The 27,029-nt window shown below is 39.7% G+C and overlaps 2 protein-coding genes across 3 annotated transcripts in view; one reads left to right on the top strand and one right to left on the bottom strand.

Annotated features, from left to right (window-relative positions):
* glmna (glomulin, FKBP associated protein a) overlaps nucleotides 1-10,209 on the bottom strand; it is a 32,757-nt gene extending 22,548 nt beyond the window's left edge. Inside the window, exons 1-7 of one of the 2 annotated variants that reach the window (XM_062022275.1) lie at nucleotides 10,062-10,209; nucleotides 9,801-9,863; nucleotides 9,481-9,606; nucleotides 3,774-3,887; nucleotides 3,600-3,708; nucleotides 638-941; nucleotides 450-549 (exon numbers count right to left, since the gene is read on the bottom strand). In XM_062022275.1, the coding sequence (XP_061878259.1) occupies nucleotides 450-549; nucleotides 638-941; nucleotides 3,600-3,708; nucleotides 3,774-3,887; nucleotides 9,481-9,606; nucleotides 9,801-9,839 (792 nt within the window). In that variant the 5' untranslated portion in view covers nucleotides 9,840-9,863; nucleotides 10,062-10,209. The remainder of the gene's footprint in view (nucleotides 1-449; nucleotides 550-637; nucleotides 942-3,599; nucleotides 3,709-3,773; nucleotides 3,888-9,480; nucleotides 9,607-9,800; nucleotides 9,864-10,061) is intronic. The other variant, XM_062022276.1, reaches the window with a different exon arrangement.
* Nucleotides 10,150-27,029, top strand: part of rpap2 (RNA polymerase II associated protein 2) — a 35,590-nt gene continuing 18,710 nt past the window's right edge. Inside the window, exons 1-10 of the mRNA XM_062022277.1 lie at nucleotides 10,150-10,273; nucleotides 10,349-10,394; nucleotides 13,013-13,127; nucleotides 17,128-17,226; nucleotides 17,308-17,373; nucleotides 17,434-17,522; nucleotides 19,919-19,954; nucleotides 20,029-20,905; nucleotides 22,775-22,869; nucleotides 23,077-23,157. Of these exons, the coding sequence (XP_061878261.1) occupies nucleotides 10,183-10,273; nucleotides 10,349-10,394; nucleotides 13,013-13,127; nucleotides 17,128-17,226; nucleotides 17,308-17,373; nucleotides 17,434-17,522; nucleotides 19,919-19,954; nucleotides 20,029-20,905; nucleotides 22,775-22,869; nucleotides 23,077-23,157 (1,595 nt within the window). The 5' untranslated portion in view covers nucleotides 10,150-10,182. The remainder of the gene's footprint in view (nucleotides 10,274-10,348; nucleotides 10,395-13,012; nucleotides 13,128-17,127; nucleotides 17,227-17,307; nucleotides 17,374-17,433; nucleotides 17,523-19,918; nucleotides 19,955-20,028; nucleotides 20,906-22,774; nucleotides 22,870-23,076; nucleotides 23,158-27,029) is intronic.

Here is a 27,029-nt window from a genome sequence, read left to right as displayed (position 1 = left end):
TTTTCTCTAGTGACTCAAAGCGCTTTTACATAGTGAAACCGAATATCTAAGTTACATTTAAACCAGTGTGGGTGGCACTGGGAGCAGGTGGGTAAAGTGCCCAAGGACACAACGGCAGTGACTAGGGTGGTGGAAGCGGGGATCGAACCTGGAACCCTCAAGATGCTGGCACGGCCACTCTACCAACCGGGCTATATCGCCCCACAGTGATGATGTCATGGAGGGCCGACAGAACTGAGGAAGTTGAGAACAGGATAGCAAACGTGTTTTCTGAGGAACACAGTGGGACTCGCGCAGGGTATTAAAAACACGACAAGACTGAGTCTTTCAACGCAATGGGACGCAGAAAAGTGGACAAGTTTGTTAGGTTGTCAGAAACTGAATCTGACTAAAAGTGAAACGGTGTGCGAAATCTGTATTTTCAATTGACGTTAAAAAGTTAGTCATACCAGAATCTCTGTGGCAAAATTCCTGAGCGGAGAAAAAGTCAGCGTGTCTGGATCATTGAGCTGTACCTCCAGAAGAGGGCGACTCAGAGCGCTCATACAGCTGCAAAACAGAAACAACCATAAGATCAGACACTCGTACAATTGGAACATTAGGTGAAAATTAGCGGAACCTAAACTTTCTCACTTACAACTTCAGTAGCTCCACCCCCAGCTCTTCTTTATCCAATAACACCCCTTCAGTTGTGGCCAAAACCTTCTTGCCGTTCAAGCGCTCACTGGGCTTGCCGTTACCGATAAATGTGTCATGTTGGGCCTCTTGAACGAAGGGCTTGACGAAGGTTGTTAGCGCAGCGCAGCAACGGCCAAGCGAGAAGTTGTCCTCCTCCTCTTGCTCCTTGGTGTGCGGCACAGGCAGTTTGGCGAGCTGGTCCAGGGCAGAGGACAACGCCATACCTAAAGATGGCGCCTTACGGCTGCCCAGACGCAGCAGGACTGACCGCAAGAAGAAATTAGTTAGTGACACGGAGAATCTGCCACAAGGCTGTCCAAAGTTTTTCCACTGAAAAATCAAAGCATGTGGGGGCCATTTTGATAGTTTACATTTTCAAAACCAATACTATATACATGTATATATTTACCTTTAGGGCTCAGGATTCTAAGAAACATTACTGTCATATTGAGTAAAAAACAAATGTTTGTGTTTGCAAACCTTACAAAAGCACATGTTTCTAGTAAAACTCACAAAGAAACATTATTTCAGGCATTATTAGACATATTGCATGTTTGGTTTAGGAGTTATGCTTGAAACATTTTTTTTATTGCTTCAAACACATTTTCTCAGGATTCTAAGAACATTACTGTCATATTGAGTAAAAAACTAATGTTTGTGTTTGTAAACCTTACAAAAGCACATGTTTCTAGTCAAACTAACAAAGATACATTAATTCAGCCATTATTAGACATATTGCATGTTTAGCTTAGGAGTTATGCTTGAAACATTTTTGTATTGCTTCAAACTAATTTTCTCAGGATTCTAAGAACATTACTGTCATATTGAGTAAAAAAACTAATTGTTGTTTGCAAACCTCACAAAAGCACATGTTTCTAGTAAAACTCGCAAAGTTACATTAATTCAGGCATTATTAGACATATTGTATGTTTGGTTTAGGAGTTATGCTTGAATATTTTTTTATTGCTTCAAACACATTGTCTCAGGATTCTAAGAACATTACTGTCATATTGAGTAAAAAAAACAATGTTTGTGTTTGCAAAACTTACAAAAGCACATGTTTCTAGTAAAACTCACAAAGATACATTAATTCAGGCATTATTAGACATATTGCATGTTTAGCTTAGGAGTTATGCTTGAAACATTTTTTATTGCTTCAAACTAATTTTCTCAGGATTCTAAGAACATTACTGTCATATTGAGTAAAAAAAACTAATTTTTTTTGTGTTTGCAAACCTTACAAAAGCACATGTTTCTAGTAAAACTCACAAAGATACATTAATTCAGGCCTTATTAGACATATTGCATGTTTGGTTTAGGAGTTATGCTTGAAACATTTTTTTATTGCTTCAAACACCTTTTTTCAGGATTCTAAGAACATTACTGTCATATTGAGTAAAAAACTAATGTTTGTGTTTGCAAACCTTACAAAAGCACATGTTTCTAGTCAAACTAACAAAGATACATTAATTCAGCCATTATTAGACATATTGCATGTTTAGCTTAGGAGTTATGCTTGAAACATTTTTTTATTACTTCAAACTAATTTTCTCAGGATGCTAAGAACATTACTGTCATATTGAGTAAAAAAAACTAATTTTTGTGTTTGCAAACCTTACAAAAGCACATGTTTCTAGTAAAACTAACAAAGATACATTAATTCAGGCATTATTAGACATATTGCATGTTTAGCTTAGGAGTTATGCTTGAAACATTTTTTTATTGCTTCAAACACATTTTCTCAGGATTCTAAGAACATTACTGTCATATTGAGTAAAAAACAAATGTTTGTGTTTGCAAACCTTACAAAAGCACATGTTTCTAGTAAAACTCACAAAGATACATTAATTCAGGCCTTATTAGACATATTGCATGTTTGGTTTAGGAGTTATGCTTGAATATTTTTTTATTGCTTCCAACACATTTTCTCAGGATTCTAAGAACATTACTGTCGTATTGAGTAAAAAACTAATGTTTGTGTTTGCAAACCTTACAAAAGCACATGTTTCTAGTAAAACTAACAAAGATACATTAATTCAGGCCTTATTAGACATATTGCATGTTTAGTTTAGGAGTTATGCTTGAAACTATTTTTAATTGCTTCAAACACATTTTCTAAAGATTCTAAGAACATAACTGTCATATTGAGTAAAAAAAAATGTTTGTGTTTGCAAACCCTCAAGTTAGATCCTGGGGACCCAGAAGGGTCTCAGTCATAAAAAATGTTAAAAATAAGTAATTTTTCTTTAATTCAACGCTTGGATCTCTAGATCAACTTCAGGTCTATCTCTTCATAAAAAGTTTGTTTTAATTCTTTGTTTTTTGGCAAAAACACAAAATATGCAAACATTTTTCCCAAAAATAATGTCAAAGCGGAATATTTTATGTAAAGTAATTGGAGCCTTAAAAAGGTCAATAGTTAATAACAACATTGATTTTAAGTCAATATGATTTTTTTAACAATGACAGTTTAAAAAAAATCCCCCACTCATAAACGTGTTCAAAATAAGTCTCTAGAATATATCAACTTAACTGACGATTATTAGTTAATTTTTTTATGCTCATTTAGCCAAACCTAACTTAGTTTTTTATATGGCAAACACAAAATATGCAATGGTTTCCAAAAAAAAAATTCAAAGTAGAATATTTGCTGTAAAGTCAGCATATGAGCGTTGCATAGGTCAATAATTCATAACAGCATTGGTTGTGATTCATTATTATTTTTTGAGTAATGACAGCTTCAATGAAAAAACAGCCTGCATGGCAGCTTTGTGTTATTAGTCAACTTTTCAACTTGTTCCCGTTACATTTCACCTGTTTGCTCTTTTATTCCACATTTTTTTCTTTTAATAGTATTCAAAATGAGCTATGGGCCACACTATGGACACCCCTGATCAAGTCTAGATGATGACTCTCCAAACCTTTTTGTAGAGGCTTCAACAGTAGATTGAGGCTTTCTGCTATGGCGACAGGTTCCTCCTGCTCCAGTTGCTCCAAAAGGCCAATCAGCAACTCTTTTGGTCTGCAGGCCTAAGAAGGACAAACATCTGTGAAATACTTGGAGAAGTAAAGGAAGAAGAAAAACAGGTAAAAACCTCAAGGAGGTGATTGAAAATGGCCAGGCATTGAAGCAGATTCTTGTCTTCCTTCTTCCATAGAACCTGAACCAGGGGAGGCAGCAGGTTCCATCCCATGCATCGCACTATGTCCTACAGGATAGCAGTTACATAAGTAAGTGAGTACAGCACAGAATTTATTTAGATGACCCAACTCAAACAACCTTTCCCGCTCATGGCAGCAAACTGCAACCAACAAGTATATATGTATGTAAAGTATATATATATATATACATATATATATATACACAGTACATATATGTATGTATGTATATGTTTATGTGAATATATATATATGTATATATATATGTATATATATATATATATATATATATATATATATATATATATATATATATATATATATGTGTGTGTATATATATATATATATATGTGTATATATATATATATACGTGTATATAAATATATATGTGTGTGTGTATTTGTGTATTTATATATGTGTGTGTGTGTTAATGTATATATATATATGTGTGTATGTGTATATATATATATATACACATACATACATACATGTGTGTATGTATATATATAATATGATATACATAAATTTGTATATACAGTATGTGGATATATGTGATTGTGTGTATATATGTATGTATATATGTATGTACTGTTGTACAGTATATATATGCATGTGTCCTGGGTATGACTCAAAACTGCATCCGGTGATGAGGCTTCAGTTCGGGAGTTCTGGAGTTTTGGGGAAGGTGGAGTTACCCCTCAGTCATCATTGCTCCCAGGTCCACTCTGACCCGGGGTGGTAGTACCTGTCAGGGTCCCAGCTATGGGTTGAATAGCATTTCAAAGACCTCAACGGTGGAAGTGGCGGAGGATGACACTGCATGTCACAACGGCACTGAAGGCGGATGAAGGCTGCAACAGAGGGTGGTCTCCAGTCGTCATGGATCCATGCCACTGGATCAAGGCCCCTCTCTGCCAAGGACCGTGTGGTGGCTGCAGGCGCATCAGTCTCCCCACGCTAAAAGACGTCACGCGCAGGCGCCCTCCCGAATGGGAATCTATCCATTCTGAGGACAGTCATACTCGACTACGAATGACTGCCGATGATGATATGCATGTGTATATATGCATTATATATACACAGTACATATACGTTTATGTATGTATGTTTTGTTGAATATATTTGTGTATATATATATGTGAGTGAGTGAGTGAATGTGTGTGTGTGTATACATATATATAATGTTTATTTGTGTATATGTATGTATAATTTATATTTATATATACATTTATATATAATGTGTGTGTATATGCAGTTAGCTTTTGGCCCCTGGCCAATTTTTTTAGGCCAATGTGGTCCCCAATCCAAAATGTTTTGACACCCCTGGTGTAAACAATCATGGCGTTGATGGACCAGACTTCTTTACTTTACAAATAGCCTGCAAACACTGCGCGAGTAAGGAAAAAAAGCACCAAACTTCCAGCATTAATGCCTTGAAAGCCCATGAAGCTACCCAAAGTCAGCCACAAAGAAAAGCTGTTGACTGCTCTCATCGGTGCTGCGTCCGAAAAGTGCAAAAAGCCCGTCAGAGATGACCTTTTTTTTTCCTGATGAAATGATGGCACCGGACAGAACCAACAGGGTCATTCGCACGCTCAGGTGGGCATGATGGCAGGGGAGACGTGTGTATGTCTGAGCAGGCTAAGCTGTCAATAGGGATGTAACGATAAAAACGGTAACAATGATAAACTCCCGACAGTTAATATTTGCGTTTTGAATTCCTGTTAGTTGAAAACCTGTGATAACTCCACTTTGATAAACTCACAGACTGACTGGCGCCAGCTTGCTAGCATAAATGCTAACATGAGAACAAGAGACATTGTCTTTCACCATTAAGAAACGACATACCCCAATCTAAACTTACATAAACACATTACTGTCAAAGCAAACATGGAAACTCCAAGCTGTGCTCTCTTTGAACAGTTATTGTTCGAAAATTTGTAGGAATATGAGACCGAGGTTTTATTACAGCGCTTTAAAAGACCGCCGAACAGAGTAGGACGCCAAAACGCCAGCCAGAAAGAAAGAATGAATAATAATAATAGATTTTATTTCTTACACAGTTTTCATTTAAGCAAATCTTTACGTGCTACAGTTCACCCCAATATTTAGAAAAATAAAAGCTTAGCCATTAAAACAGATAAAAATAAGACAAACACTACCAATGAAGCATGAGGAAAACAATGCACAGTCGTGGGTTTTATAACTAGTTTTTAAAATAAACAAAATAACTGGGTCAAGGATGCCTATTTTTTAAATAACACAACTACTAAGCAAGTTATACAATCCCTTGTATTGTCACATCTTGACTACTGCCCAGTAATCTGGTCTAATGCATCTAAACAAGAACTAAATAAAATCCAATTTACCCAAAACAGAGCTGCCAGACTAGCTCTCCATTGCTCATTTAGGACCGGCATTGAGATAATGCATAATGAATTGTCATGGATGAGAGTTGGTGAAAGACTAGCGTGTAGTTTGATTCTATTTTTAAAAACAATCTATACATACCATAAACCTTCATATCTGTATTCTCAGCTGTTGCTTGCTAGTGAAAGTCACAACTATGGTACCAGGCTAGCCCTAAGAGGTGCTCTCACCCGTCTTAAACCCAAAAGTGATGTTTTGAAAAAGACTTATGTATAGGGCAATCACTTACTGGAATCGATTTCCACAATATCTGGTATCAATCACCAGCATAGTGGGTTTTAAGAATAGACTAAGAGGAGAAGTATTGCGGAAAGAGATTATTCTAGATTGTACCTAATGTCATGACTGTTTTTATTGACTATTGACTATTTTATTGATTATGGGACAAGCAGTAGAAAATGGTGGATGGTAGTTTTTCGTCACTTATTGTTTGTCTTTGGTACACTAATGTGTATATTTTAGGCTATTGGTTCTTTGTTTTATTTTTGCAAAAATATATACCGGTATATCTATTTTTATATTGCTCTTTTTATCTTCGGTATGAACATTATTATGTAAACTCGAAGTTATTATTTTTTGGTTCTTTGTTGTTGCTATTTTTGTATTACAACATTTTATTATTTGATCATGTTGTACTGCATTTTAATCTTTTGTTTTGTGATTGTGTGATGTTTTTGCCTGGACCCCAGGAAGAATAGTCTCCACTGCGGTGTAGACTAATGGGGATCCTTAATAAACTAATAAACTAATTTAGGTGTGTGTGTATAAGTATTTTTTTAACACATTCAACAATACCTCGATAATAATAACTGTGATAATTTTAGTCACAATAATATGACATTTTCATATCGCTGTAACCTTTTTATAGCTGATCAGTGGAAGAGGCACTGACACTGCGTGGATCTACGCTAGAGTTATTTTCCAACTCACTTACGTAAAAAACACGTAAGCAAATACGCCGCAGCGTCAATTCCGGTCTTTCAACAATCGCCATTTCTTCAGAATCAAAATATATCTTATGTATAACCCATTATTTGTGCACTGGTGACTAACTAGTGATGCACCGACAATTTGGCCATCGGAAAAAGACTTTGCTCGCCGAAACCAGAGTTGTGATGACTTATCAACTGGTGGTGTCTTTCCCTGCGCACACCAGTGACGTAGCTCGACTAAAGTTGACAAAAAAGTCGCAGTCGGGTCGCATTTCCGTTTGATGTCACATTTGAAAAGATCAGATTTTAAATCGGATTTGGACGACCTCCTGATGTGGCCTGAATCTGATGCCAAAAGATTAGATTTGAAGCACTTTGAGCGTTTAGACTGGCGACAAAAACCTGCTCTGTCACTTGAGGGCAAGCAAATCTGATTTAGTCTGCAGTGTAAACGGGGCCTTTGGTGCACTGTTAGGTGGCAATGTACCATATTTTCCGGACTATAAGGCGCACTGAAAACATTTTTTTTTTCCTCAAAACTTGACTCGCCTAATGTACGGATTAATTCTGGTTTTGCTTACCCACCTCGAAGCAATTGTATTTGGTACATAAGTGTGACAAGTAGATGGCAGTCAAACATAAGAGATACGTGTAGTCTGCACTATGATGGCAATATGACTCAAGAAAACAACACCAACATTTTATATGTTCCATTGAAATTATAGAACATTACACACGGCGCTCAAAATTCTATCAAAATGTTTTAGTACGCATTTGGTAAGCTATGAAGCCACACCGCTTGATGTGCTTCAACATACGAGTATTTTTATGGTGTGTGTATACGGTAAGACATATTATCTGGAGTTTTGTTTCGCAATATTGTGAAAAAGCAACTTTTCTTGCCTTCTGGTACCTGCTGATGTGTATTTGGGATCTGCATAAATCTGGAAAAATTGCGCGGGTCCGCCTTTGTAGTCCTTCTTCTTTTTCTCTATCTGCTGTTGCCATTTCTAATATAAAGTACCGTATTTTTCGGACTATAAGTCGCAGTTTTTTTCATAGTTTGGCCGGGGGTGCGACTTATACTCAGGAGCGATTTATGTGTGAAATTATTAACACATTACCGTAAAATATCAAATAATATTATTTAGCTCATTCACGTAAGAGACTAGACGTATAAGATTTCATCAGATTTAGCGATTAGGAGTGACAGATTGTTTGGTAAACGTATAGCATGTTCTATATATTATAGTTAATTGAATGACTCTTACCATAATATGTTACGTTAACATACCAGGCACATTCTCAGTTGGTTATTTATGCCTCATATAACGTACACTTATTCAGCCTGTTGTTCACTACTCTTTATTTATTTTAAATTGCCTTTCAAATGTTTATTCTTGGTGTTGGGTTTTATCAAATACATTTCCCCCAAAAATGCGACTTATACTCCAGTGCGACTTATATATGTTTTTTTCCTTCTTTTTTATGAATTTTCGGCAGGTGCGACTTATACTCCGAAAAATACGGTAGTGTAAAGTTCTTACTTATATCTGTCAGTAAACTCGCCATGAAAGTGCTAAAATATACCGCTGTAGTGAGTTTACATTATTCACCCAATGAACTTTAGTTATTAGAGAGTTCCGGTCAGACAGTTGTTGTTTCCGGATGAGAAGATGCTGCTCCGTTATTGATTGAAGTAAAGTCTGAATGTCATTAAAACAGTTAGCTCCATCTTTTGACACTTCTTCCACGCTACACCGCTACAACAAAGATGACGGGGAGAAGACGCTGCCGAAGGTGAGCCACGTAAATAAGACCGCCCACAAAACGGCGCATCCGGAAGCGACTGTCAGAAAGCGGTTTGAAGATGATCTGTAAAACATCATCTATGCAACATTTTGACCAAAGAACCAACATTACATGTTATGTAGACCACAAGGAAACGTTTTCAATTTAGAAAAAAAAAAATAATAGTATGACTCATTTAATGCGCCCTATAATCCGGTGCGCCTTATATATGAAAAAAGATCAAAAATAGACCATTCATCGGCAGTGCGCCTTATAATCCGGTGCGCCCTATGGTCCGGAAAAAAACGGTAATTGTATGTGGATTCTTATGTTGGCAGTCTTTGAATCAGGATCAGAACGAAACAGCAACTGTGTGTTTCCTGCATTTGCCACAAGATACAATTAAGTTATCTGTATAGGCCTTAAAAAAACAGGAAAGAAAATATTGTGCATCCCTACAATTAACAAGACAAGACATTGTGCCGTTTACCAGATTCTTGTCATCCAGGACTATACTGAGCACTTGAGCGCTGTTTCCTTCCTCGATGCATGTTCGCCCAGCGGTCATGAAGACGTCGTGGTCCTCAGTGGAGTACTGGTCAGTGGAGAGGGCTTGCTGGGTGACCGACACACAAAAAGGGCATCAAGTTAAAATGGCAAGTCCCTAATAATTGTGCCGCCCAAAGTGCCATAGGGACACTGCATTGTAGCAGTTGACTTGTGTAAGAATTCATTTAATTCACAGGCTAATAGTATATTTAATCAACACTCCTTTGATGAAATGAAATTGTAGGCTTTGAATGAACTCACACATCTCTGGACCACATCACTGAACTGATCTAGAGCCATTCTGTTTCTCTTCACGCAGCAGTCCTGAGAAAGAATAAACACAAAGTTAGACCTGGCTAAAGAAAAAGTTGTGCAAGACAGGCCAATTAAGCAACAACATCACTGGAATCGAACGAGTGAAAGCTAGCTTTGTTCCAGTCTAAAATTAGCTTAGCCACTAGACAGTTAAGAAAACATTTTAAAATACATCCTAAGTTTAAAAATGCATTCCCCAATACTTACGTATTTATGTAATCATACAAAAATTCTATACAGAAACAATTGTGGCTTCATTCTAAAAGACCACACGAGATGGTGAGACGTCCGGGTTCGAGTTTTGCCGCTTCTGGCTTGCCGTAGATAAATGACGTCATGGGTCAAAGTTGACATCCTACCAAACAGAAACAACATGGAGTCGGAGGAGAGAAGAATTGTCTCTAAAGCGGCTAAAAAAGGTAACTTCTTGAATTAAAAAAAAACTCTAAAGTACGCCAACTCCTCGTTTAACGTATTGCTGTTTGTCGTCGCAGGTGGAAAACAGAAGAAAGCGCAAAACGTTGAAGAGGAAGCCATAAGGTGTGTGGAGACATGTGTTACTTCCTTATTTAAACTTACTGTAAAGCAGGGGTGTCAAACTCATTTTAGTTCAGGGGCTGCATGGAGGAAAATCTATTCCTTAGTGGGCCGGAATGGTAAAATCATTGCTTGATAACATAAAGATAAAGACATCTCCAGGTTGTTTACTTTGTTTTACTTTGACCAAAAAAAAGAACAAGCACATTATGAAAACGTACAAATCACAAATAATCATCTGGACAAATCCTTTCAAGTTTGTTGAAAATTCTGAGGAAATTGGTGCAGTTTCAACAACACAATGAGCTTAGACTTCGTCTCAGTGTATCTACAAAGCCAGGAATAAACTTTAAATCAGTCTTCTGGGGTACCTCCTGGTACCCCAACACCTCCAAAACCCTCAAATCTAGACTCCAAACATCCCAGAACAAGCTAGTCAGGTTACTTCTAAACCTCCACCCCAGATCCCACCTCACTCCTACCCACTTCTCCAAAGTGGGCTGGCTCAGGGTGGAGGACAGAGTAAAACAACTTGCACTGAGCCTAGTCTATAAAATCCGCTACACCTCCCTGATACCGAAGTACATGTCAAACTACTTCCATAACGTAAATGACCGCCATAACCACAACACCAGGGGGAGCTCCACAAACCATGTTAAACCTAGATTCTGATCTAACAAAGGTCTTAACTCATTCTCCTGCTATGCCACATCAATATGGAATGCACTCCCAACAGGTGTAAAAGAAAGTGCATCTCTATCCTCCTTCAAAACCGCACTAAAAGAACACCTCCAGGCAACTACAGCCCTAGACTAAAACCCTCCCCCCACCACATCCCACCTCCCCGGATTGTAATTAATCAAATGTAAAAAATCTAATGTACATACTTGTTCTTATGCTTTCTGAGCTCACTATGTTCACTGCTCGCTGTACATATCCTACGAAGTCAGACCTACACTGTTTCATTGTCCATTTCTCAGATGATATAATTGTTGATGACTGAAGTGCTGATACCAACCAAACCTAACCCCCCTGCCTGAACCCCCTCCACATCCCACCCCCCGGATTGTAAATAATGTAAATAATTCAATGTATATACTCTGATGATTAACTTGTGTGATGACTGTATTATGCTGATAGTATATATTTGTACCATGAATTGATTAACGTGGACCCCGACTTAAACAAGTTGAAAAACGTATTCGGGTGTTACCATTTAGTGGTCAATTTTACGGTCAATTGTCAATTGTCAATGTACATATGTACTGTACTGTGCAATCTACTAATAAAAGTCTCAATCAATCAATCTTTCTGGGATTGAACAAAAACACAACATGTAGACTCTTCGAGGTATCAAATACCTCCTTTGTCATGTCCACGTATCACTCCAGTGCTAACTCAACAAACCGTAAGAAACGGAGGTAAAAACAATTCAAAAGTCTTCTCGTTTTGGACAGAGACATTATGGGGGAGTAAGGGAGCCAAATAACGATGTGTTCGAAGCAGAAGACATAGGTTTTAAGTAGAGATGTCCGATAATGGCTTTTTTGCCGATATTCCGATATTGTCCAACTCTTAATTACCGATTCCGATATCAACCGATACCGATATATACAGTCGTGGAATTAACACATTATTATGCCTAATTTTGTTGTGATGCCCCGCTGGATGCATTAAACAATGTAACAAGGTTTTCCAAAATAAATCAACTCAAGTTATGGAAAAAAATGCCAACATGGCACTGCCATATTTATTATTGAAGTCACAAAGTGCTTTTTTTTTTTTTAACATGCCTCAAAACAGCAGCTTGGAATTTGGGACATGCTTTCCCTGAGAGAGCATGAGGAGGTTGAGGTGGGCTTGGTTGGGGGGGGCGGGGTTGAGGTGGGAGGTAGCGGGGGGTGTATATTGTAGGGCCCCGGAAGAGTTGGTGCTGCAAGGGGTTCTGGGTATTTGTTCTGTTGTGTTTATGTTGTGTTACGGTGCGGATGTTCCCCCGAAATGTGTTTGTCATTCTTGTTTGGTGTGGGTTCACAGTGTGGTGCATATTTGTAACAGTGTTAAAGTTGTTTATAAGGCCACCCTCAGTGTGACCTGTATGGCTGTTAACCAAGTATGCATTGCATTCACTTGTGTGTGTGAAAAGCCATAGGTATTATGTGATTGGGCCAGCACGCAAAGGCAGAGCCTTTAAGGTTTATTGGCACTCTGTACTTCTCCCTACGCCCGTGTACACAGCGGCATTTTAAAATGTCATAAATTTTGCTTTTTGAAACCGATACCGATAATTTCCGATATTACATTTTAAGGCATTTATCGGCCGATAATATCGGACATCTCTAGTTTTAAGTGTCATTTGGGTCGAGGGAGAGGAGCCGCAGCCACGCTTTACTTTGTACCTCTTGCTAGTCCTAACAGAATTGCTATTGTGACATCCAGCGGACACATTTAGAACACCAGTTTCTTTCATTTAAAAAAAATGCAGCTTATTTTATTACTTGGCAAACTCATCACGCGGACCGGATCAAACCTGTCAGGCCCGCGGGCCGTACGTTTGTCACCCCTGCTGTAAAGTGTTTGTTTGTGTTTGACTTGGTGGTGTTAATACTCATGTTTGACAGGAGAGAAGAGGTCAGAGAGAACCTCAGAGAGAGACTGGAGCTGGAAAAAAGAGCCCTGCAAGTAGTCGAGCGTCTTCTTGAGGACGTTGTTGCTGAGGACTTCTTGATTGACTGTGTGAGTTGACTTCCCCTGTTTGGGCCCTACATGACTTGGGGTATCATGTTTGCTGTTTCAAGTGACAATTGAGATAGTACTTCATACACATATTGAAGAAAATGAGAAAAGAAACGTCAGAAAAGGAGCAGGAAGACGCAAAGCTTATAATGTCCTCTTGCCCCATCACTAAGGCCATGTCCACAACACGGAGACTTTCAAAACACATATTTAGGGGTTCAAACAATCTCCATCCACACAAATGTAGTTTCAAAACTGTCTGTCTACACACAAACGCATACACCTGCTGTCATGCACATTTTGTCCAATCAGAAGCCTAAAAAAAGCAGCAACAGCTGACTTGGTGGCATTATTGTTATGTTTATTTTGATATATCTTAGACGTACAATGAGATGTACATTACCTTTAAAACCAGCCTGCAATTACACAGAGCCCCGGGAACATTATTAAAGAGTGAATGCACGCCTGTGCTGCTGAAACCCAAGACTCATAGAATTATAACGTGTTCAGCAACATGGTGATGTATTACATGTGCAGTGAAGTGTACATTATTTATAAAATCAACACGCACTAACGAGCCAAGGAAACCATTTTGCATGTTTAAGAGAATTATAAAGCAATTGAATCATGGACATAGTGATATGGTACATGTGTAATGAAGTGTATATTGTCTTTAACATCAGTACACACTACAAGGAGGACGCTATATTATGTTTTTTTTTAGTTGCTTGGTCGCTTTTTACGTGCGAGCACGGTCGTGCCCAGCTCTTTCTACAAAAATGGAAGCAAGACACGTCAGTTAACATCATGATTTGTCGTTAAACAAAGACCAAAAACATAGATCATGTTGCACCTTTCTTATGAAACAGCAAAAAGTCTTGCTTGTCATCGGGTGGAGGTTCCACAGCAATCGTATCCAAAACAGCTGACCGTCATTAGCGCCGGCGGCAGTGTCGCAAAGCCCATTTTGATGTGTCTTTTTTTATTAATGTTGAGTGAAAAGAGCAGCATGTTTACGTTCAAACATACAGTAAGTCCTCTTATAGTGTGTTTAAAGCCAGCAAGGCAGTGTTGCTGAGCTTGGAAATGACAGCGCACAACCGTGACGTCATCACAAGTCTCCGTTTTGTGCCAGCGTTTGCAAAATTATGCGCTTTTAAAGACAAAAGTATGCGTCTGCGTGTGGACAAGAGGCCTAAACGCAGAGATAAGTATGCGTTTATTAAGTATGTGTGTTCGTGTGGACATGGCCTAAGATATAATAATGATAATAATAATCGGTTACTTGATCAACAATACAGTTCATAATCACCTGATGTAACAATAATAAAATTCACAATGTTATAATTACATCCACATTTACTAAATCATCATTTCAGCAAATGTAATTTGTTTAAACATGCATTTAGGATATTTTCTCACCGATATTTCCTCCTCTTTGTTCTACCTATCAAAAACAGTTTTTTGAAATGTGTTTTTTAATTGTGTTATCACTCTGTTTGATTTCTTTATCCAATGGATTCCATTGAATCACCCCACAAACTGATATGCACATGCTTTTAAAAGTTGTGTTAACACAAGGTTGCTTTAAATTCAATTTAACCCGCAAGTGAAATTTTCCATCTGTATCTGTGAATATTTAATGGGATATTTGGTGGTTGTAAATTTTTTCAAGCTTTTGAATGTCATTTCTGCAATTTTAATTTTCACCAGATTTTTCTAATTTAATTATTTGTGATTTGTGTGTTCTCAATGGCCAATGTTGTGTATTATTCTCAGGGCTCGTTTTTAGTAATGTGCATAACCTTTTAAGGTGCTATTGTCAGTATTTCCCCAGATTTTAATTCAAATTAAAGGGGAACTGCACTTTTTTGGAAATGTTTGCCTGTCATTCGACTGGGATGAGAATCAGCACCTCCAAGTCCGAGTCCATGGTTCTTGCCCGGAAAAGGGTGGAGTGCTATCTCCGGGTTGGGGAGGAGACCCTTCCCCAAGTGGTGCAGTTCAAGCACCTCGGAGTCTTGTTCACGAGTAATAATAATAATAATAATAATATAGATTTTATTTGTAAAAAGCACTTTACATTGGGTAAACAACCTCAAAGTGCTAGTGTATTAAAAAAAAGATAATAAAGAATAAATAAAAATAAAAACTAGAACAGCCAAATAGTAAAACTAGTATGCATATATCTATAAAAAAAAAAGGCTTTTTTTAAAAGAAGGGTTCTTAAGCCTTTTTTAAAAGCATCCACAGTCTGTGGTGCCCTCAGGTGGTCAGGGAGAGCGTTCCACAGACTGGGAGCTGCGGAGCAGAAATCCCGGTCTCCCATTGTTCGTAGCTTTGTCCTCGGAGGTTGGAGGAGGTTAGCCTGTCCGTAGCGGAGGTGTTGTGTGGAGGATTTGGGGGTGAGTAGTTCTTTGAGGTAGAGGTGAGCATTTCCATGGAGGCACTGGTGGGTTAGTAGGGAGACTTTGAATTAAATCCTGAGTTGAACAGGAAGCCAGTGAAGGGATTTGAGAGTTGGTGTGATATGGTCATATTTCCGCACTCTGATCAGGATCCTAGCAGCACTATTCTGTGGGTGAGTGTGGGAAGAGTGGATCGTGAGATCGACAGGCGGATTGGTGCGGCGTCTTCAGTAATGCGGACGCTGTATCGATCCGTTGTGGTGAAGAAGGAGCTGAGCCGGAAGGCAAATCTCTCAATTTACCGGTCGATCTACGTTCCCATCCTCACCTATGGTCATGAGCTTTGGGTTATGACTGAAAGGACAAGATCACGGGTACAAGCGGCCGAAATGAGCTTCCTCCGCCGGGTGTCGGGGCTCTGCCTTAGAGATAGGGTGAGAAGCTCTGCCATCCGGGAGGAGCTCAAAGTAAAGCCGCTGCTCCTCCACATCGAGAGGAGCCAGATGAGGTGGTTCGGGCATCTGGTCAGGATGCCACCCGAACGCCTCCCTAGGGAGGTGTTTAGGGCACGTCCGACCGGTAGGAGGCCTGGGAACGCCTCGGGATCCCCCGGGAGGAGCTGGACGAAGTGTCTGGGGAGAGGGAAGTCTGGGCTTCCCTACTTAGGCTGCTTCCCCCGCGACCCGACCTCGGATAAGCGGAAGAGGATGGATGGATGGATGCCTATCATTCACAAACATTATGAGAGACAAGAACAAAACAGACATTACTGTTTTTTTAGGATTAGAAGCGAGCACAAAGGAAGAGTAAAACGTTGGAGGACACGGAAGCTGAGAGAGTGAGGTCGGCTTGACATGACTGTGTAAATGTGGAACTTGGAGCCAAGCTATGCCAACATAAATAGAATGCTTACCCAAAATCAATCCCAGCCAGCTGTACCAGACGAACAACTGTCCATGGAGTGAGTCACTTTAATATTGATCGTGATACACGCGGCACATCATGCGTGTTATTACAACTACAGTACATACACTGTCTGGCTAGCTGTGTACAAACAAAACATGAAATAATACTTAACAGATACTGTAATATGATTGTTCATGTTTTTCACTCAGTACAGATTGGTGTCTAATCGCATTTTGTTGTGTATTACAAACTCAAAAGCGATTCGGGTGCCTAAGTGTTCATTCTTACAATAACAATGTTGCTACAGTTTGGTTATTATACAGGTTACAGAACGTAAATGAAGTATTGTTGACGTTTTTTGAATGCATTTTTAAAATGATTTGGAGGTAGAATTGATTGCTAACATTAGCTGCATCTAGAACAAGCCGATTTGTATATGTTTGAAAGCAAAAAAATATATACAGTATCTTTTGTCTTCTTGTGCCTCATAAAGATTGTAGACGATAGGCAAAATTCCCCCAAAAAGTGCAGGTCCTCTTTAAGATATGACACTAAGAGTGTACAGTATAGAGTGGTCAAGGTTTTATGGTGAAATGTGATTTGTTTTTCCTAAAATGTCAATACTTTAGGCAATTTTGGCACATAGACATGTTTTTTAAAAGGTAATACCTATATTTTTCTCACAGGCCAGGTTTATCACCACCGTGAATTACAAAGATGCAGTGGAGGAAAGATCTATCACCAAGCTGTGTGGTTATCCTTTATGTCCAAATAAACTGGGAAAGGTATCAGCATCCTACTTATTCCTAATATGCTTGTGTTGTAGCTGTATGCATTTCTGTTTCTCATATCTGTTCACTTAACAGATCCCAAGTCAAAAGTACAAAATTTCTACCAAGCCCAATAAGGTGTATGACATCACAGAGCGCAAGGTGAGTGCTGCGACATGTCTCAACAGGACATATACACTTATTTGTTCTCCCTGGTTTCAGTGTTTTTGCAGTAACTTTTGCTATAAAGCCTCCAAAGAATTTGAGGTCCAGATATCAACGACACCACTTTGGCTCAGGGAGTATGAGAGGTAGGTCTGCCCAACTCCAACTAGAAATATTGCACACTTTCACACTTACTCTTCAATATGCAAGCTACTATCGGTAGTTCCTAAGGGCACGGTCGCAGCACACTTAGGGAAATGACAATTGGGATACTTACAATGCATCTGGGAAGTATTCACAGTGCTTCACTTGTTAAACATTTTGTTATGTTAGTCTTATGGAATAGTTAATAGAATAGTTAAATTTTTCCCTCAAAATTCTACACCATTATGAAACTGTGATTAATTTATTTTTAATTTTGCTAATTTATCAAATATAAAAAATGACATGTACATAAGTATTGACAGCCTTTGCTCAATACTTTGTTGATGCACCTTTGAAAGCAATCCCACCCTCAAGTCTTTTTGAATACGATGCCACAAGCTTGGCACACCTATTTTTTGGGCACTTTCAACCGTTCCTCTTTGCAGCACCTCTCAAGGTCCATCAGGTTGGATGCGAAGGTTTTCATCCAGGATGTCTCTGTACATTGCTGCATTCATCTTAGTCTAGTCAGGGAGGTGACCAAGACCATGGTCACTCTGTCTACAGCTACAGCATTCCTCTGTGGAGAGAGAAGAACCTTCCAGAAGGACAACCCACCAATCAGGCCTGTATGGTAGAGTGGCCAGATAGAAGCCATTTCTTAGTAAAAAAAGTTTGCCAAAATGCACCTGGAAGACTCTCAGACCATAAGAAACTAAATTCTCTGGTCTGAGACAAAGATTGAAGTCTTTGGTGTGAATGCCAGGTGTCATGTGTGGCGCCAGGCCAATACCATCCCTACAGTGAAGCATGGTGATGGCAGCATCATGCTGTGGGGAAGCTTTTTATAGGCAGGAACTGCGAGACGAGTCAGGATATAGGGAAAGATGAATGCTGCAATGTACAGAGACATCCTGGATGAAAACCAACACTTTTTATCCAACCTGATGGAGCTTGAGAGGTGCTGCAGAGAGGAATGGTTGAAAGTGCCCAAAGATAGGTGTGCCAACTTGTGACATTGTATTAAAAAATACTTGAGTCTGGAATTCCTGCCAAAGGGGCATAAACTAAGTATTGAATAAAGGCTGTCAATGCTAATGTACATCCATCCATCCATCTATTTTCTTCCGCTTATCTGAAGTTGAGTCGCGGGGGCAGCAGCCTAAGCAGGGAAACCCAGACTTCCCTCTCCCCAGCCACTTCGTCCAGCTACTCCCGGGGGATCCCAAGGCGTTCCCAGGCCAGCTGGGAGACATAGTCTTCCCAACGTGTCCTGGGTCTTCCCCGTGGCATCCTACCGGTCGGATGTGCCCTAAACACCTCTACCAGATGCCCGAACCACCTCATCTGGCTCCTCTTGATGTGGAAGAACTTTACTCTGAGCTCCTCCCAGATTACAGAGCTTCTCACCCTATGTCTAAGGGAGAGCCCCGCCACCCAATGGAGGAAACTCGTTTCGGCCGATTGTACTCGTGATCTTGTCCTTTTGGTCATAACCCAAAGCTCATGACCATAGGTGAGGATGGGAACGTAGATCGACCGATAAATTGAGAGCTTTGCCTTCCGGCTCAGCTCCTTCTTCAACACAACGAATCGATACAGCGTCCACATCACTGAAGACGCCGCAGTGATTTTTTATTTGTAATAAATTTGCAAAAAAACATTTAAAATCCTTTTCACATTGTCATTAAGTGGTATTGTGTGTAGAATTTTGAGGACAAAATGTGTTTATTCCACTTTGGAATAAGACTGTAGCATAGAGAAAATGTGCGAAAAGTGAAGCCCTCTGACTACTTTCCAGAAGCACTGTATCCACTTCCTGTTCTTCTTCTCTCCTTTGTGATTACCACATCGCGAGCATGCGAGTAAATCCCTCCCCTTCTTTGTAGCCAAGATAGCGACAATTGAAGGTGGTTAGGCTGCATACACACACACACACACCATTTGGAACATATCGGCTGCAACATCCATGTTCTGGTGGCACACTGCGATTTCCTGCACTTTGTAAATTTAACAATGCTCTCAAAATGCCAAATGTGAATATGGACGTGTGCGATTTGGTAATGCAAATAATAAAAGTTTCAGTCAAAAGACAAGAAAAAAGTCATGACAGCTTGACAAGTCATTTGAAGTCACAATACCTTATTTTAACAATTGTAAAGATTTGCGTTTGTACTATTAAAAAAAAAACAAATTTCCTGTGGATGTAAGCTATTTTCTTGTAATATTTTGATTTTTTTTCATATAATTACTTTTTTCTTGTAAATGTCTGTCTGTTTTCTCTTAATTTTAATAACGTCTCTCTCTCTTCTAATTCTGACTTTTTTCAGTGTGGCCTTTTTGTAGAAATGTGCACACTAATTACGTGACACATATTAATAACGGCGTTTTCTTGCAGCCCCCCAGACATACAGCTGATGAAGAAAGGGGACATGTACGTATTTGCTACAGCAGTAACATCATTTACAAATGTACTCTAACTTTCTCCAAATATCATCTCTTGTCCAGCGGGATTTCTGGTGAGGAGGTGAGGCTGACACAGAAGCGCCTCCAGGAGCAGGACGTTGAAGATCCAGAGAATGCTCAACCTGAGGACCCTCAGGATCGTTTCTTCTCAGACCACAGCAGCGATGGCGAGCTGGAGCAGGACTTCATTTCCAGTGTGGTGTCCCAGCAGCAGAAAGCCAGTGTGCACTGGGGGGACTTGCCCAAACGTACAAATGGAAACAAAGGAGAACGGGGTGTGGGTGCGGGGAGAAATACATTGAAAAGAGAGGAAGATGGAGAAGTGCAACAGTGTCATGGGTCTTCTGAAGAATCTGCACAGCAAATGCAGGAGGAAATCCGTGTGGAGGACGTGACTGAAAAGCCGAACTCATGCAGTCTGCACATTGCAGCATCCACCCAGGAAGGCCATGCAACTCCTCCTAACTCTTCTACAAGCACTGCATCGAGAGAATTTATGAATACAGACTGCAAAGCTCTGCCCAGTTTCAACATCATCCAGGTGGGGATGAGCAAGCGAGGGGCACAAGGGCTAAGAGATCTGGTGAAGAACCACACCCAGCCACCAGCAGCCAAACTGATTGGATGGAATCTCCTTGAATCCCTGAGTTTGACATTGAAGGAATGGCTGACTGATGAGACCCTGAAGTTCCTGCACCAGCTTGACTCTCCTCTAACCAGCGCAAAGGAAGAAGAGGAGAAACTAGATGAAGATGACCTTGTGGAGGGAGGTGGAGGAGAGGTTGTTGCAGAGGAGCTGAAGAGACCTACACTGCCGACTCCGGACTATGAGACGCTTAAGAAGGAAACGCAGCAACTGGGGCTAAAAGTCAAAGAGTTCTATAAGGGCTCATGTATTCCTCCTGAGAATGGCCATGAGGTGAGTGTTAGAGCACACACATCAGTTTAGAAGGGAATGGCCACAAGGGGGCGCCATATAAACAACATTCACCAACAACTTGGGGGTTGCAGGTTCCTAATCAGCCACTTTGCTCCCAGTGGCACCCACCCTGGTGTCTGAATGTGCAGGGCTCCCTTGAAAAGGACATTCTTAGTCTCAATGGGACTTTCCTGGGCAAATAAAAAAAAAAGTTGAGCTTTAAAACTAAGGATAAAAGTGGCGCTATTCAATCTTCTAGCTCGCGACTAACGTCCGTTCACACAGTGTTTAGCTACTTCTAAATCAGTAATCCTCGCCTCCATGGCAACAAAGTATGTTTCTTACAAGTAACGTTATCACTGGAGGACGAGGAATGGGTAAACATGCTTCACTACACACCGTAGGAGGACACAAAAGCTAACTGCTAATTTGCAAACTCGCGCTCTGAACGTAAGCTAGTGATGTGCGGATCGATACTGAAATATCCATACTGCAGATGCAAGAACTTTCTGCTCTAATATCGATTCTCAAATCAAATTATCGATACTTTTGATACTTTAGTAGTTGAGTTATTTGAGATCATGTGTATCATTACCAGGAACACTGTGTAAAAAAGTAACTAAACTTGTGAATGTCAAATGCTTTTGTTTTAAACATGTTCAGTATTTTCACCTTAACATGTTCATGAAACTGAATTGTGACTTACTATTTATCCTAATACTGGTTCTTATTCACTCTTTTTTTTATGCTTTGATTTTGTTACTTATTTCCTTTCTTTTTATGGTTTTATGGAAATCACCATTTCCATGTACTTTGTATGATTTTGTCTTCTGTTTTTTCTGTTGTATTAGCTTGGCCTTGTACTACAGCAATATACTTCAAAGTTTGAAATAGATAATTATATGTATTATATAAATAGATAATTAATAATATATAATCATATAATAATGTAGAAATAAAGAACAAATAGATGTATTCTTTGTGCTATGTTAATATTTGAAATAAAGAGCTCTTTATATTTTAGCACACATTAGGTACATTTTCACAACGTATTGGAATAGATCAGTATTGCCGATACCAGCCTTAATTTTTACTCAGTATCGGATCGCAAAGAAAATCAGTGGTATCGCACATCACTAGAGCCGTATATAGTCGATACTACAACGATTACATCAATATTTTTTATTTTCACAAAATATTTTGTCCTTTTTATTGTTTTATAAAGTCAGGAAATACGTCCTTGCACACATTAGAACTTTGAATATGACCAATGTATTATCCTGTAACTACTTGGTATCGGATCGATACCAACATTTTTAGTATTACCCAGAACTTATGTAAAGTATCAAACAACAGAAGAATGAGTGATTATTACATTTTAACAGAAGTGCAGATAGAACATGTTAAAAACAGAAAATTAGACAAATATTAACAGTAAATGAACAAGTAGATTAATAATTCATTTTCTACAGCTTGTCCCTCATAATTTTGGCAAAATAATAAGATAAGAAATGACACAATATGTTACTGCAGATAAATTAGGGGCCTTTGTTTGCTTACTTACTACTAAAAGACAAGTTGTCCAGTATAGTCACTATTACTTTAATGACAAAATTATTATTTTATTGCGGTAAGAAACATATGTTTATTGTACTATAAGATTTTCTGTTAAAATAAAGCCTAAATAAATGTTTTTGCGCTCCGCTTTAATTTGAAAAGTGTCAAAATACATTTTGTTACCTGGACAACTCTAGTTAGAGCGCGTATGTGTCAGAAAGGAAAACATCCTTCATCAGTAGCCACAGTTGTATCGATCAGTGAGCGCAAGGTGCACCAAAAAAGTCACTTGATGTGTTGTTCTCCCACCAGGCGGACCAGAGGAGCAACACACGTCTTCCGCTTGTGGACTCCAGAGCTCAACATCTCATCCAAAGGCGAATCACAGGGGAGAAGATTGCTAGCTGGTGTGTGTGTGCACAACCTTCCAGATTGTCTTGATCAATTAATATATGTGTGTTTTGGATCACTATTCCCCGGGTTTACACACCCTTTCAGAGTTTAATTTTGTCCCCCTGCAAGCGAACATGCAGTATTTATGTAACTGCTGCAAGTCTTACTTATTGATGCATGTTGAAAGTAGCGTAAAGGTGTCTGTCCTTCTCAATGTGCAGTCTCAAGAACATTGTGGGCCCCCTGAGTCTCACCTTGAGTGACATCAGCACTGACCTCAACAACCTGGTCAGGACATTCAGGTCAGTGCAGCACTTTGTGTTCTCCCTGCACACACACACATTGGACCTATTCATGTTGCACTGCCGCCAACTTGTCTGCTCATGCCATGCAAAGCAGTAAAATTAGACTCTTATTGAATTGACAAATTAAAAAATATACACTACCGTTCAAAAGTTCGGGGTCACATTGAAATGTCCTTATTTTTTAAGCTAAAGCACTGTACTTTTCAATGAAGATAACTTTAAACTAGTCTTAACTTTAAAGAAATACACTCTATACATTGCTAATGTGGTAAATGACTATTCTAGCTGCAAATGTCTTGTTTTTGGTGCAATATCTACATAGGTATATAGAGGCCCATTTCCAGCAACTATCACTCCAGTGTTCTAATGGTACAATGTGTTTGCTCATTGGCTCAAAGGCTAATTGATGATTAGAAAACCCTTGTGCAATCATGTTCACACATCTGTAAACAGTTTAGCTCGTTACAGAAGTTACAAAACTGACCTTCCTTTGAGCAGATTGAGTTTCTGGAGCATCACATTTGTGGGGTCAATTAAACACTCAAAATGGCCAGAAAAAGATAACTTTCATCTGAAACTCGACAGTCTATTCTTATTCTTAGAAATTAAGGCTATTCCACAAAATTGTTTGGGTGACCCCAAACTTTTGAACGGTAGTGTATATACCTTGTACTCATTTACCCCTTTGAAGCCTGAACCACTAAATAATGAAACTGAGGCTTTTAAAACACATTAAAAACACTTTTTTTAAATTTTTATAATAAATATAAATTTTCATAAATTACTTTCAATTTATATCATATTAGACCAGGCCTGGGCAATTATTTTGACTCGGAGTCTTCAGTAATGCGGACGCTGTATCGATCCGTTGTGGTGAAGAAGGAGCTGAGCCGGAAGGCAAAGCTCTCAATTTACCGGTCGATCTACGTTCCCATCCTCACCTATGGTCATGAGCTTTGGGTTATGACCGAAAGGACAAGATCACGGGTACAAGCGGCCGAAATGAGTGGCGGTGCTCTCCCTTAGAGATAGGGTGAGAAGCTCTGCCATCCGAGGGGAGCTCAAAGTAAAGCCGCTGCTCTTCCACATCGAGAGGAGACAGATGAGGTGGTTCGGGCATCTGATCAGGATGCCACCCGAACGCCTCCCTAGGGAGGTGTTTAGGGCAAGTCCGACCGGTAGGAGGCCACGGGGATGACCCAGGACACGTTGGGAAGACTACGCCTCGGGATCCCCCGGGAGGAGCTGGACGAAGTGGCTGGGGAGAGGAAAGTCTGGGCTTTCCTGCTTAGGCTGCTGCCCCCGCGACCCGACCTCGGATAAGCGGAGGAAGATGGCTGGATGGATGGGCCAAATTTAGAGAAAAAAATGTGTTGGGGAGCCGGTATATCTATTTTTAGGAACACTAATACAACATCTTACAATACTGTCTAATTGAATGTAAAGACCGCCTTAAAAACGGAATGGAATTTTACATTTTGTGACTGAATGAGACACCCAGAATGTACATGAAAATAATGTGGGATTTACAATATTAACTATAAAACACTGATTATTGACTACATATAACCGTCACACCACCTCTCGATCAACATATTTTACAATCAAGCGAAACACAACAAAAATGCAAGAAACACAGCGACATATGAACGAGAACGGTAAAAAAATCCCACCTACTATCTGATACATCACTAAGCTTTAGAACATTGTTGTAAAAATCCCTTTCCGCGTCTGTCCTCGACACCCGCGTTTTAGGCTGGCCGATCTGGAAACGCTCCCCACCCACAATGCTTGGTGCCTTGTCTGAGCTGCTGTGACTTAGATGACCATAGTAACTAATTAGATTACCATAGTACCTAGTATATCATGCAAAAGCGCAGATTCCAACCATTGAAATATTTTGTATAGTTCAAGACTTATGGTAATTTGAAAACATCACTGCACATCATAATGGCAGCTACAATTTCCATCTTAAAGCTTTAAAAAATTATTTGGGAATGTCCGGTGGGCCAGATTGAAAAGCTTAACGGGCCGCATGCGGCCCCCAGGCCTTAATTTGCCCAGGTCTGTATTAAACATAACTACTCACAAAATATTGTTTTTGTGTTGTTTTATAACAAGCCATAAAAATATAGTACATCTATCATTTTATTTCCAAACACAAAAAGAACATTTGTCATCATTATCTTTCCCCAGCTGCTCTACATCACTTGACGCCCCCTCCCACACACACACACACACACACACACACATACACACAGAGAGCGCACGGCGCGCCACTTCCTTGTCGCCTTTTCCGCAGCGCTCCAATAAAACACACTCAGATCTTCTCAGATTCTAGCCGATACTACATAAAAAATAACGTAAAATAACGCAGTAACGCATCATGTAGTAACGGAAACTGAGTTACTGAATATAAAAAATAACGTGTTATATTACTATTTACCGCCGAAAGTAACGGCGTTACAGTAACGCATTACTATGTAACGCGTTAGTCCCAACACTGATCAAGATACAGTATTTGTGTCTCATGGGTGACATGTTTATGTTTTACGTGTCTTTCAGCAAGCTGCTTAGATTTTGAGCTGATAGTGACATACCAATCTGGCTTAACATAAGACATCTCCAGGCGACTACACATAACTACTGCCGTGTCAAAGCCAAAAGCTGAGCAGAGCAGGGTCGGATGCACAGACTGTCGCACACGATCACATCACCTCGGCCACAGAGGACGTCGGAGCAAAATGGGGTGTTTTGACTGAAGCATGTCATGACACAGGACATGTTTTAACGTGTACACATTGCATGTGTATCCTCAAGTCATTAGGAATTAATGGAATTGCACACATGGACAACCACTCCCTTCCATTTGACAACATTGTGTGTTACTTAAGAACAGGTTTGCTAATAAACAGTGGCGGGCCGTGCGTTTCCCACCTAGGCCTTCAGTGACGTCCGACTTCAATGATTACCTTTCAAAATAACATGATTTATGTCCCCACATGACCATTGCTGGAGAAATACAGAAACACATTTACGCACTACTGGGCATTGAATCACCACATCAACATTGTACAAAACGGGTTATTTTCTGGCGCATTTAAAAATCACTTAACCCGCATCAGCAATTAAAACATATCTTATGTAGTACTGTCAAAATTAAAACTGCAAAAAACATATTAAACGTGAAAAAAATTAAGAAATAAAATATCTGAACTTACAATTAGTAGAACCTATTCGAGCTTCCGGAGTTGGGCGACATCGTCTCACAAGATGTATCCATCCATCCATTTTCTACCGCTTATCCCTTTCGGGGTCGCGGGGGGTGCTGGAGCCTATCTCAGCTACAATCGGGCGGTAGGCGGGGTACACCCTGGACAAGTTGCCACCTCATCGCAGGGCCAACAAAGAATTCAACACAGAAACACTGAATTCTGATTGAATAAAAACTCTATAACCTAAAAACAACAGCACTGGAAGGAGCATAATATAACATGAAGAGAATATGAATACTTGTAGATATTTAGGGAAAGTAAATAAAATACTTTTATCTTTAATTATGATCATAATTTCTGGTTATGTTAGGCCAGCAGAGGAGGCCTTGCTGGCCCCGACGGCACACCACTGCTATTAAATCCCCATGCCAGTGATTTAAGACAAGTCCAGCTTCCAGGAATTCTTGTTTGTGTGTGCCGAGAGGCCCCCGCTGACACCCTGCAGGCTAAAGGATATCCAGCGCTGACAGAAGGACATCCATCATTACACATATACAGCATGCCATGTTTTTGCTGCTGGCCCTGACCATGTCCAGTGTACAGCATTACGTCTACTCTCATTCAGGCTCACGTTTTTTGCACCTGCTAAGACAT

This window comes from Entelurus aequoreus, linkage group LG16 (assembly GCF_033978785.1).
Source record: "Entelurus aequoreus isolate RoL-2023_Sb linkage group LG16, RoL_Eaeq_v1.1, whole genome shotgun sequence".
NCBI classification, from domain to species: Eukaryota; Metazoa; Chordata; class Actinopteri; order Syngnathiformes; family Syngnathidae; genus Entelurus; species Entelurus aequoreus.
Note: the sequence above shows the minus strand (reverse complement) of the source record. Positions and strands in the feature narration are given on the sequence as shown.